General features: G+C 55.6%; 1 protein-coding gene across 2 annotated transcripts in view; it reads left to right on the plus strand.

The window, feature by feature from the left end:
- Positions 1-299: 299 nt before the first annotated feature.
- The window catches only part of LMX1B (LIM homeobox transcription factor 1 beta), a 76,629-nt gene continuing 63,589 nt past the window's right edge, over positions 300-13,339 (plus strand). For both annotated transcript variants that reach the window (XM_003785310.1, XM_012802379.1), the window contains exons 1-2: positions 300-438; positions 1,267-1,453. In XM_003785310.1, the coding sequence (XP_003785358.2) occupies positions 300-438; positions 1,267-1,453 (326 nt within the window). The remainder of the gene's footprint in view (positions 439-1,266; positions 1,454-13,339) is intronic.

Consider the following 13,339-nt stretch of genomic DNA (forward strand, 5'->3'; position numbering starts at 1 on the left):
GGCTCCGTCTGCCGCCGCCGCAGCAGCCGGGCTCCGGGGCTGACAAGCAGGTGACAGAGGAAGCAGCGCGCGTGGCTTCGAGAGTCCCGGAGAGCGCGGCGCGGGCTGCAGCTGCCCCGGCCCGCCCGCACGACGCCGGGGCCCGGGGCTAGCGCGTCTGAGCTTCACATTCGCCAGGGGCAGCAGCAGCCCCCGCCCCGCGAGGGCCGCGCCTCCCCGGCTCCCGGGCCGAGGCGGCGGCGAGCGGGAAGACCGGCAAGCAGCCTGGCCGGCGGTGACCGCAGCACACCCCACGTCCCATGGATATAGCAACAGGTCCCGAGTCGCTGGAGAGGTGCTTCCCTCGCGGGCAGACGGACTGCGCCAAGATGTTGGACGGCATCAAGATGGAGGAGCACGCCTTGCGCCCCGGGCCCGCAACCCTGGGGGTGCTGCTGGGTGAGTGCGGGTCGGAGCACCCAAGTGGTCACGGGCAAGGTCAGGGCATCGTACCGCGGTGGACACGAGCGTCCGGGCCAACGGATAAAGAAAATGGGTTTGCAGGACATGGGGGGGTGACAGAGAGTCAGGACTCCTGCGGTGATCTCCAGAGGGGCAAGAAGCTTGCCTAAGTAGGCATCCTGAGGGGACAGAGGTGTGTGAGGACATCACCCAGGAGGAGAGAGGACAGGATAGCTCCAAACACCACTATCCTCTTTCTGGGCCTAGGTTGGGGAGGTGCCACTCTCTCTGGGCGGGTGTAGGAGGCAGGCGGCAGGGGTGATGGAGGACTCAAGTAGTCACCTTGCCTAGCTTGGGAGAGGTGCCAGGTCACCTGGGGGAGAGGGAGCTTCTAAGAGAAATATATCCCCTTGGGCCACCCAAACCACAGGTTTTGGGGAGATTGGGGACAGAAGACCACGAATGCCACCGTGGGGCGTGTCAGCCAGCGAGCGCCCCAGCCTCACCTCGCCTATCTTGGTCCTAGCCGGCCACCCTGCGCTGTGCTCGCTCATTTGTCTTAACACCGAGTGCTGAATCTCCAGAGGAGGGGAGAGCCCAGCGTCCAGCCGAGGCTCGGAGCCCGCGGCCTCTGCGCCAGAGCCCTCACACTGGGACGAACTAGTTGGGGCTACCCGGCCCTTGGCAGGGCGGCCAGAGGAGCGCAGACAGCGAGCGGCGATCCCGGGCCGCCCTCGGGGCCGGGGCTGCGGGCACCGAGCGACTGGGACGCCGGAGCTGGCCCAGGCGGCGCTGACGGCCGGGCTCTCGCCCTGTGCGCTGCAGGCTCCGACTGCCCGCATCCTGCCGTCTGCGAGGGCTGCCAGCGGCCCATCTCCGACCGCTTCCTGATGCGAGTCAACGAGTCGTCCTGGCACGAGGAGTGTTTGCAGTGCGCGGCGTGTCAGCAAGCCCTCACCACCAGCTGCTACTTCCGGGATCGGAAACTGTACTGCAAACAAGACTACCAACAGTAAGCGCCTCTCGTCCTCCTCCTTCCCCGCCACCGCCCGGCACTCGAGCCCGGCCGGCCGGGCCCGCGCCCGCCTTACCTCGGGCTCTGCGCGCCGTTGGGCCAGGCAGCTCCGAGGGCTCTACTGGCTTTGCGTCTAGGGGTTGGGGCGGCCTTGCCCAGTCCGGCCGGCATTGATGGTGTCCTGGGAGCCTCCGGATGGCCCCCGGTTGCCATCCCTTGTCCCAGTAACCTGCGCTGGGCCGCTGAGTTGGGGTGCAGGACAAGGCCCTGCCCGAACTGGGGGATTTGATGTCTGGGTCCTGGGACAAGGCCTGGACCCACTAGAGCTTCAGTTGGGAATCAAAGATTGATTTCCAAAGGGAAGCAATGTTTAAGAGAGCCAGGTCTGGTGGTGTGTTTCCCCAAGGGCCAGTGTGTGAGGGTTTGGGGTTCCTGAAGCAGGGAGGTGCAGTTTTGAGCCCTGAACATCCTGAGCACTGGAGGGGAGGGGCGGCTCTTCCATCAAGGCTCTTGCTGCACTTTTCGTCCCTGATGGAAAGAAAAGGGTGTCCATCTTCCCCAAACCGTTCTAAGCGGGAGTTTTGCATTTAAAACTTTCATTGGTCAGAGAAGTTGTCTAGGAAGAGGACCTGAAAAAGTGGCAAGCTATAATGTGGGGCTCGCAGTGAGAGTGGACAGCTGACCCAGTCAGCCCTCCCCAGAAGGCCTTCTTCCTTGCACTGTGTATTGGGAAGGAGGATGGCCTGTTCTGTGCTGGGGCAATCCGAACCTCAGAGCCAGAGATGTAGGCTGAGCCCTACCTGCTGACTTTTGTTTTTAACTGTGGGTTTGTGTGGTAGGGCCTGGGGACAGATAAGAGTAGATGCAGGCTTTTTCCTTTGACCTGCTGGGTTTTGTGCCTAGCAATGCAATTGTACCAAGCAATGAGGAGCAACACCCACCCAAAGAGGAGTGTGGGGATCCCTTTGGGCATGCAAAGACAAGTGGGTGGCTGTGAAAACTTTTTAGTGATACCCAGAAACCCTTCTTTGGGGCTGCAGAGAGCATAGGCATCTCCTGTGGTTTAGGGCTAGGTGGGGGCTTTGTGTGCCCATGCCTCTGGAGAAAGTCTGGGCTGCTGGTGTTTAGTGGTGTGTGCAGCCTCCCTGCTCTGCTCAGGAATTGTGCCCAAATCCAGGGCCTGGTGGGAAGTAGAGTAGCCCAACTCTTTGGCTGAGGCCTGAAAATAGTGGGACTGATGGCCAGGTCCCTAGAGAGAGCATGGGGTTCTACCATAAAGGACTCTGGCTGTGCCCCCTAGTTTGGGAGCTGAGCAGGAACTACTTTTCGTGCCTTGTTCTCCTTTCGGCTGAGAGCTCTTAAGGAGGAATTTGGGTTGGTTTAGGGGATTAGCTTTTTGGCTGGATCCAGGGTACAGCTGAGGCCTCCCCCTCTGTGGGAAGCACCCCATCTTTAGGCACCCTACTGTTGGTTGGCTTTGCTATGCACCCTGGACTGATATGACTCCAGTTCCAGGACAGGAAGCGGCCAACAGTCAGTTCAGCAACAGTGTAATTTAGAGCAGCACAAATAGAATAGTCTACTTTGGGGTAGCCTTGGCTGAGGGCTTTGGGTTGACCAGGGGAGCACCTCTGCAGAGTGTACCAATCTCCAGCCCCCTCCATCCTGCACCTCTGACCTTGCTCTGCTTGACTGACCCCAAGCTCAAGCTCAGCTGGCTCTGGCAGTGCCACTTACCACGCAGCTCAGCCACTGGTTTCAACAACTCAACACGTGGGGTAGGAAGCCTGGGACAGTAGAAATGGGCCTCGATCATTTGTAGAGTTTTGCAAAAATTTTAAAATATATTGGACAGATTTTGCAACCTCTCACACATATTTTCCTTGCTATAATCATTTATGGAGCTTCTCTTTAAAAGGGAAAAAGGATACCCCGTTGTTCTTCAGGCACAAAAGAATAAAGTCACAAAATTTGAGCTGGATATTGCCTTAAAGAAGAGTGGCTAAACCCCATCATTTTGCACACCAATTAAACATTTGTGATTGCTTTGTCCAAAGTATATTTGTTTTGAAAAGAAAAGTCGACTAAGAGCCTGTGGCTTTAGTGCAGTCCAGTGTGTTGGGAATGAATTTTGGTACAGAGCGAATCTCAGATCCAGAGTCCTGAGTCCTGGTCCTTTGGTGCTAAGGCCTGGTGTTGGGTGGGGGGGGGGACGTTATCCTCTAGCTTTAAAGTCCCCTCCTCCTCTCCCTGTCCTTTATTTCTTCCAATAATGCCAATTAGTTATCTGCTCTAGCCGGCCTACCCTGCGTGCTGGGGGCAGGGTGTTGGGGTGGTTGTTACCCAGACAATCCTGGGGACAGATACCTAGTGAGTCTCACCGTAGCATTTGGTGTGAAGTGAGGGAGGCTAGCAGGCAGAAGTTCACTGGAAAGCAATGTACTTTGCACACAATAAAAATATTTTTTATTCACGAGTTCTTTTCCTCTTTGAGAATCACAGATGCATATTTATTTCATCTGTGTGTAAATGCTTTTCAGACGAGAATCCAGGCAAGTGGGCACAGAAACGTGCCTTCCTGATTTTGTCAAGTCTCTGTGTCAGCGGTATTGGGAAATTTACACACACACCCCCCAAAAAACATGCACAACTTCTGAAAATTGTGTCCTCACCCGTCTATGAGCTACAGGGCTCCGTCCTTAAAAAGAAGTTGCCATTTTTAGAGTCTCTCTTTCTCCTTTCAATTTGTTCTCAGAGATCTTGGGCACCCAGAAGTGCAACGTTATTTTACGCAGCATGGGGGTGATTAATTGATGTTCGGGCACAGTTAGTAGCATTTGATAAAAATCCACTTGTACGTCCAGATGAGCAAAACGGAACATGGGCCTTGGTTCTGGGCATTTTCACTCTTAACTCAAAAAGTCTCCTTTTTCTCCAAACACGTTTTGGGGGGATCTTTCAAAAAAACAAAATCAGCTTCAATCCCTTTTCCGACAGAAGACCCTGTCAGAAACCGGGAGAAAACTTGGCCTCCACAAAAGTCACACCTTTCCCAGTCTTCTAGCAAAGAACATATTTTTTAAAAATAGGGACATCACACACACACACACCCCGATTTTTTTTTCCCTTGGTGGCTTGGCCAAATAGAATTATGTAACTCTCTCTTCTTGCCGTCTGTCGCTCCTCTGGAAAGGGTTTTTATCCTGAGGAGGTGGCGAATTCCTGGAGGAGGCTCCGGAAGGGGGGAGGGTCAGTGGGAGAGTCCAAAAATCTGTCACAAAATGGAGTCTAATCGCTTGTAATACAGTTCCCAGGTCTGGCGACCCGAGACTCGTTGGTGAGCGAGCGGGAGCCTTTGTGCGCGGTGCGGCGCCGAGCTCCTGCCGGGCCGAGCTCCCACCTCGCGGCCGGGCTCCGGGCCCTTCCGCCTGCGGGGCCTGCCCAGCCGCCGCGCCGCGCCGCGCTCGAGGCTCCAGCGCCCGCCGGCCCGCCGGGGCCCTCTGGGCTCGCCTGCCCAGGTGGGATGCTCCCACCTTGGCAGAAGGGGAGCGTGGAGGCTTTGATTGAGTTTCACAAAAAGCCCTCTGAGTCCTGGGTGATTTTTTTTTTTATTAATTTCTCCCAGCTGGCTTCTCCATGACCCAGCCACTCACTTCCCAGCACATTCCTTTCCTTGGAAGTGTTTACACCGGGAAAGGCCTTCCTGGGAAGCTCACCTCTGTCCCCCGACCCCCAGCCCTATCGGTGTTCGGGTGTGGCTGGGAGAGAGCAAAGTCAAGCTTGGGCTGTTTCTGGCAGCAGTTTCTCCCAGCCTGAAAGGCCTCCCACAGACTTTCCTGCAGGGCACCCCTTTCCCAGTGGCCACCCGAGTCAGCACAGCCCCAAATCACCCTAAGTCAGAGCCACACACACCCCTGTCCACAGCCTGGGGTAGAGAGAGGGCCTGTCCTGGAAACAGGTCGTCTTGGCCTGAGAAGGAGCCAGGACTTTGCCTGACAAAAAGGCCACTGTGGTCCTCTCCCTGGGGGGACAGAGGGCTGAAGGGCTCACTTTGCCAGCCCAAGTCTAGGAACCCTCCGGCCCTTCTGAGGACACCTCTCCATTTAACCCCCAGCACCTTGGCTTCAGGCAAGAGGGTAAGCGGAGGCCTTCCAGACGCTGCAGTCATCTGCTGCTGAACGGAGGCATTATTCACAGTGACTCCTGGCTCACCCTGTATTCCCCAGGCTCTGGGCTGGTATGGCCTTATTTGTTTGCTGTATTTTTCTCAAGTAGGGGGAGAGGCTGTGAGGATCTCCTGTGGGGTATGTGACTGGTGACGCTCAGCTCCCCTGCCCTGTCCATGGGAGCCACGGTTAGAGAACACACAGCCTGGCACCTGCATGATCCCCCTCTGTAAAATGAGAACCTACCCAGCTAGGGAAAAGTATTCTTATAAGGACTTGAGATAATGTGCCCCAAAGGACTTGACATCTTGCCTGGCATGTTATTAATACTTTGGAAATTATTGTTGCTATTGTTATCATCATCAGCATAGCAGGGAAAACCTTCTCTTCAGGGACACACACCAAACTACCAGCAGGTTCCATGCCCAAGGCGCAGTTGGCATTCTGGGTTTGCCTTGAACCTCTCTATATGGGGAGGGTGCAAAGGCACCCCTGGGAAAACCATACCTTTAACTGAGTAGGACACTGTGAGGGTCTAGGCCTCTTTCAGCCATGAAAAAAGCATTAGACTTTGAGTCAGTCTTGGATTTCCCTCCCAGCCCCAAGACTCAGCAGCTGTGTGACCTTAGCTAAGTGAATGTTCATCTCTGAGCCCGATGTTTTTCATCAGCAAACTAAGGGTGATGACATGACTTTGCAGGGCGGTCATAAGGATTACAGGTGGCACCTGGTGGAGCTTCAGTAATTATCCCCATTTTCCAAGGGACCCATTATCCTCTTCTGCATCTCAAGAGAAATGGAAACCCTTCCGTTGTACGTTTGTATAAATAAATGCCAATTGTGCATTATCAGGAAGGGCCAGGCAGCAGGGTGGGCCTGGTGTGCTGGTCAGTTTCTCCTTGAGGGCAGCGGATGTTGGTCCAGCACAACAATATTTCCACCGAGAGCAGTTGGCATCTCCAGGGTCTGCATGTAGTTTGGAAAAGCTTACTCAATAATATAATTTCAGATTTTAAGAACTGTTTGTTCTTATTGTTTTCGTGATTGAAACGACAGAGAATGAAGCACAGCCAACATCTCCAAAGCTGGGGTAAGATTTAGAAAAGGGGGAGAGGAAAGCCAGAGATTTGTATGTTTCTTAGAAGGAAGATAAAGTTTGAAAGGTGGAGAAACACCATTGTGGGAGATCAGAAGAACCCTCCATCATTGAGGTTTCCACCCAGAGCTGTTGGCAGTGTTTCCCCAGAAGCCTCTTCTGCCCTATAGCTGTGGAACTTCTAAAAAGGAGAAAAAGGGAGAAAAAAAAACCCCAGTTCTCCTTTGGCATTACTTAGGCTGAAGGATAGAAGATACTCTCAATGACATGAGTTATAACTTCCAATTTGTTGGACACCACAATCAAGCCTGGGAGGGGCGATAGTCCACCCATCCAAGGAGCCACGTGTGAGCTGTCAGTTGGTAGGGGGAGCCCAAGGACCCAAGGCCCTTGGTTCTCTGGCTGACCCAGCTGGAAGTTCCTCTGGCCCTCCCTAGCCCCAGATTCTGTGCTGATGGCAGCAAAGAGCAAAACCAAAATTATATATATATATTTTTGCCACCACATTCAGAAGTGGAGAGGTGGCGATAGTGGGGAGGGGGGTTTAAGGCTGAAAACCTTATTTGAAAAAGTTGATTCACGAAGGCAGAGGAAGCAAAGTGGCAGACGTTTGCCATTTCATCGACCGGCTGGTGTTCTCCATTCATGTCATAAATGTCTCCTGTCATTTGATGCCAAAAGCAACATGATTTGGTTCCCTGGTGGCCTATAGGGTTTTTCTCTCTCTTCCCCCCCCCTTTTTTTGCAGTAAATGTTTATTTGTTAATAATATACTTTAAACAGCCTAGCCTTGACCTCAAGTCTCCTGAAGCATCCATCTTCTCTCAGAAAAATGTTTCAAAGTTTGTGTAATTTTGGGGGGAAGGTGTCACTGACGGGGCAGTGAAGGGCCTGTGTTTGCTTTAACTACTGCAGCAGCGTGGAGTGGTGGGGCATAAGGGGCCACTGTGCTCCAATGGCAACTTTCTTGGGTTTCAGGCCTGGCTAACAGCACTTCCTCCCTGCCCTTTACCTTTACTCCGGCTGATCAGTACAAATAAATTTCTGCGTGGGCGCTTCCTTTGTTATTCCCTGGACAATATTGTATCCATTTCTGTTCAGCCGCTTGGACCTGCCCTGCTGACCCCGTGGACCCAAAGCAGGGGGCTGGGGATCTGGGGGTGTGTGGATACATTTGTGGGGGGCTTTGTCTCAACTGGGAATCTAAGCTTGGACAGGCCCTAGACGAGTGTACTGCCTGATGGCAGAGCACCTGGCTGGCCTGGTGCTTGGTGAACTGCAAGGAAGTGTTGATGAAGGAAAAACCCCATTGCTGAAGCTGGTTCCAGAAGAAACAAAGATGTTTGCTTCCTGGCCAGCCTGTGCTGTGAGAGGCTTACCCAGGAACTGTGGGGAGGTTGCCAGCCGGGGCAGGTTCTGAGGGCTGCCCAGAGCAACAGAGGTGCCCACCAGGTCTAGCAGGAGTAAGAAGGCCACCACCAAGCTGCTGGGTAGCTGAAGAAAGATGAGCTGAGTATGCTGAGATGCAGGGGCCCAGTCCCTCCCCCAGATGCCTCCCGTGAGCTTCCACAGTGATGACGGGAGGGGAGGAGCAGTGCTGGGTTGGGACAAGTTGGGTGTGACTGCCATTCCCCCTTCTCCCGCCTCTTGCTTTTCCAAGGGACTCAGTGACTCTTATCATGTGACTCTTGGATTGCTATAGTTACTGGTTTGTAGGGATTTGGATACTCACGCTGGACTGAGTTGCTGAAGCCAGCAGAGGTCAAGAGGACCAAGGTGCTCAGAGATGACCTCACCCAAATGGAGGCGCCCTAGGTGGGACACATTTTCTACAAAGGAAGAGCAGTACTGTTGGCAGTTACAGACTGGGAGGGATCAAGAACATCTCCATCTTCCAGTGACACAAACCAAGGGCCTTTAGGGAAGGACAGATAGCTTTTCCTGAGCCTCAGTTTCCTCTTCTGTGAAATGGGAGTAATAAATTCCAATCTCACAGGATTGCTCTGAGAATAAAATGGAACAAAGCCAGAGAAGCCAGTAGACGTTGGGCATTCAGTCAATGTGTTTTCTTCCTTCCTGCAGGGAAGGAAGTGAGCTGGAGGGCAGCCCTGTCTGGCAGGAATGCATTGTCTGTCTTGCGTGGGAGGCCCAGAAGCCGAAGCCTCCTAAACAGGCCTCCTGGAGGGGGCCTTGCCTACCCTTCTGTGCCTCACCCAAGGTCTGGGACCTGTGTTTTTATTTTTTTCCCTTGAAAAGGGAATGGGGCAGGTCTGGCTGCCAGAGACTGCTCCTTGGAGGCAAGGGCAGCCTGTGGATGTGTCCCCATTCCTACTGAGCACAGGGTCCCACTTTTTCCAACTGACTCTTAAGCATGGGCATCTTAGATGTGAACCTCTTTAGTAAGAGCCAAGCCTTACTAAAAAGAGGGGCAGGCTCTGAATGCAACTAGAAGGTGATTGTTGAGCATCTGTGAAGTTCACTGATTTTACCACTCTAGCTTTTTGTATGGGTAAGGAAACTGAGGCTAGGGAAGTTTCCTAGGGGGCCTTTGTCTCCTAGGCCCAGAGTTACACTGTAGCAGATTTTCCCGCAGGGGGGTCTAACTCCCAAAGCTGGATAGGATCCCTTACCTCAAGACCTGATTTTCCAGAAGCCCCAGGTGCCTGCTTTGAACAGTTGAGTGTCTCCCTAAAACATTCAGCCAGAACAGGTTAGGGATGGAGGGGGGGGAGTCACTGCCCTCCAACCGCAGAATGCCCCCTGTAGGGCCAGCCCCGACCTGGGGAGAAACAAGGTTAGAATAACTACTTTCCCCGGGGGCAGGAGAGCTTCCTTCGCAACCCAGCCGGGACACACGGGCCTCGGGGCGGCTTTCAGTAGCCTCCAGCCGCGCGCTCCTCCAGGCCCACCTCTCAGCGGTTCGTGCTTCATGTTCTCCTTTTCTGGGAGTAGGACAGCACCGTACACAGGCTTCTGGGCTCCCAGACTCCTCAGCCGAGCCGCGAAGGCCAGCAGCGGTTGATGAATTTCGGTGTCACCAGGGGTTTAGCCCGGATTTGGGAACCGCGCGCTCTAATACGCGCACACGGTTCTGCCCTTTCTAAAGCGCAGCCCTTTCACCCAGCCGCTGATTTATGAAGGAATCCGATCCCGGGAAGGGCTGTGCTGGAGCCGGGAGCCCAGGGCCCCGCAGCAGCTTTTGGGCTCCTTCGAGTTTCGGGGACCCTTGGCGGCTTGGAGGCTCTCCTGGGCTGGGCTTAAGGGCGTCCTGCCAGGCGGGGCCTCCCGCGGCCCAGAAGGAGCAGTTCCCCTCGGAGCCTCAGCGGGCTCTCGCTGGAAGGGAGCTGGGCTGGCGGGGAGAGTTCGACTTTCGTTCCGCGTTGAGCAAAGCCCCCGCCCCTCTCAACTCAGCCCTCCCGCGGACCCCCTCGGGCAGGCCCAAAAGCAGCAAGTTCTGGAGGCTTATTGAGGGAAGAGAAAATTGGTGCGTTGAGGGTGAGAGAATCTAAGACCTTTTTTCCCGCCTGAAAAAATGTGCAAAGTCCCTCAGCTCCTGGCGGTGGCCAGGCAGCCTGAAAGCCGAGTTCCCGGCGCAGACCCTTCGGACGGACCCCAGGCCCCTCCCTCCTGCGCCCTGGCTGGAGGGCGCGGGCAGCGGGTATTTTCAGATTTGGTTTGCAGGGGGGAAATGTGGTTGTATCAACCCACAAATATTTACTCTTAACAGACTTGTATCTGTGGAGATTTAGAACAAAGACAGTTTAGGGGGATTACAAAAACCCTAAACCCCGTTTTTCTCCCGGACTTGGTGCTTTAAATGCCAATTACAGACGAGCCATATCCAACAGCAACGGGGGGAAGGCGGGCAGGGTCTGGGGAGGGAGTGGGGGGCGAGTCCGGCCATTAAATGTAACTTTTCATTATGAAAAGGATTTCGCCGGTTTTATCTTCTAATAAGATTATGTCACGAACACAAGTACCTAGGATGGTGCTGAGTGACAGGGCTCTGTCGTTTAATCAGAGGCTGCGCCGCTCAACCCGCGGGGCCCTTTGTCCCACGGAGTGAACGACGGAAACTTGCCGTCCTAATCCCCTTATTCATGTCAAGCAGAGAAAAGACGCCAAGCACCTTACAACCGTGTCCCCTCCACCCCTTCCGAGGGCAGCGGGAGGAGGGGGGCTCCGGCCCTGTAGCCCCCCCCCCCGCCTTTCATTTCCAACCGCTCTTGGGCCTCTCCAGCCCACCAAACGTTGCTGCAGGGGGAGGGGAAGGGGATGCTTTGTGGGTGCCTCAATTATCGCGTCTGGAAAATGGGGACAGACCGGAGGATAACTTGGGAAGAGGGATTTTTTTTGCCTCCACTGACAGAGCGCGGACCCTGCTCTGTCCCCTCTTTCCAGGAAAGGTGGCGCTGGGGTGCACACCCACCACCCCCTTCAAAGCGGGACTGAAGAGAAGAGAGGTCGAATGGAGATGCCAAGCTGGGGCTCTCCACGGGCCAGATTTCGTTGGATCCCTGGGACTAAAGTTTCGGCGCTCACACTCCTGCATGTCTCCGGGATTGGCCATTCCGGGTTGCCCGCTCGGCCTATTTCTTCCGAGGGCAAATTCCTTTGTTCGACCCCCGCGGAAACCCACTTGGTCGCCGCCGCCGAGCAGTGGCGCCTTTATTCTTGTGACTGCTGCCGCCATCACCCTCGTCCCACCGTTTGCAGAGTTTTCCTGCAGCTCCCTGGTGGGAGACACCCAACCCGGCCTGCCGACCTGCCCTTCGACGTAGCTGCCTCGCCGGAGTCCCGGCTGCCTGCTCTGACTGCTAGCACTCCAGCCTGAGCAGCGGGCGTTCGCCTCTGGGCACAGTGGGGAGCTGCTGGCATCGGAGAAACGGCCACGCAGTTCCGGTTCGCTGCACCGGCTGAAAAAAACAAAAGCAAAAACAACACCTAGCTGTGAATCCCACGCGCGCCCCCAGGGCTATGGTTTGCGCCCCTCGGGGACACCGGGCTGGTAGTCCTGGCCGGCTCCCAGGGTTTTAGCCTGAAGGATTTGTCTCTAATGCACCCGCTCCTTGGCCTCTCCTCTTAGGTTGTGCTTCTTCAGGGTCCTGGGTACGGCCTGGCAGCGCTGCGGGGACGCCTGAATGCCCGCAGTCTCCTCCCGCGCCGAGCCCAGGTTCCGGGAGCGGGGAGGATCGGGCTAAGAGCAGAGTGTCACCTCATAAAAGCGACAGGCAAGGACTGTTTTATGGAGAGGGAGAAAGGGCAGGAAGTGGTGCTTCCATCTCTGGCCGCGCGGAGACCGAGGGAACCTTTTCGGGCGGGACGACTAGGGCTATAGCGCAGGGCAGACAATCGGATCCGCTGCCATTAAGTTTGGGACTGGGCAGGCGGGAGCCGGGAGCTCTCCTCCCGCCAGTCCTGTCCTGGAGTCCCTTCTGCAATCCTCGGCTCAGCCAACAACCCTGGCCCTTCCTCCCAGGCCTGGGCGGGGGAGAGACTTTCTCCCTCGAAACACTTGATACCAACTTTGTTTTTTTGGCAAGAAAAATAAGCCTTGTTTGGAAAGGGGTGGGGGGGGGACGTCGAGCGAGCGAGGGAAGGAGCAAGCAGGCGGCAGAGCAAACTTTGCGGATTAGGTTTCAGCGCCCCCGCCCCACCCCCAGCCCCGCGGCGGTGATTTGTGTGCGGGGGTCTGTGACCCTGCGAGCATCAAACGGCCCGCGGGAACCGGCCGAGTTCAGAGGGACAGTGGGCAGAGGGGCGGCCTAAGACAACGCAGATGGTTCCTATCAGCCCGGCCGGGCCCGCGCCCTAGGCTCGCAGCGTCCGCCGTTCGGCCCAGGCTCCTCTGCGGGGAAGAAGCCGCGGGTCTTGGGGGGTGGGGGCACAGTCTGAGCCAGAACGCAGCAGTCAATGCCCAGCCGGCCCCAGCTGAAAGGAAGCCAGGAGGCTGGTGACAGGAGGTTCCTTTACCGGATGGTCTTGACCCCATCCAGTCCAAGAGGAGCCTAACGCTCCTTGTCTGCCCTGAGTGGCCTCTGAGCCAGAGCAGTTGGGAAGAGAGACCCTCCAGCCTCTTCCTACTGGCCAGTTAGCTCACCCCCGCCCTGCGAGCAGCTGGTGCTCATCTAGGTCATAGTGCCTTCTTTCCAGGGCCCTTTTTGGCCTTTTTACTCAGGAAGCAGCCCTGTCCTGTCCTCCCCTGAGCCTGCCTGCCATCATGGATTTGGGAAACCCACATGTCCCTCTGGCATTCATTCATTCATTCTTCACCCTGGTAGAATGCCCCACCCTGTCCTGCCCCCTGCAGCCCTTTTCTGCTTGGCCTGGGCCAACTTTGAGGGACTCTTCTATTTTCTTTTTCCTAGACCTAAGAGAAAGCTGAGGAGGAGGCTCATTCATATGTTGGCCCAGAGCCTTGCTTTAGGACTGGGTCCCTGCTTGGTCAAGGTGGGAGGAGCCCGTTTCCCCCACCAGCCGTGGCCTCTGAGCCTGTTGCCCTTCTGTCCCTAGAGCTGGAACTGGAGCTAGACTGTCAACTTCAGCAGACCCATGTCTCCCTACTGTGAAAATCCAGGGCCTGGCTTGGCATCTGTGGCACAGTGGTTAAGGCACCGGCCA

This window comes from Otolemur garnettii, unplaced genomic scaffold, assembly GCF_000181295.1.
Source record: "Otolemur garnettii isolate 467f Iridium unplaced genomic scaffold, OtoGar3 scaffold00014, whole genome shotgun sequence".
Classification (NCBI taxonomy): domain Eukaryota; kingdom Metazoa; phylum Chordata; class Mammalia; order Primates; family Galagidae; genus Otolemur; species Otolemur garnettii.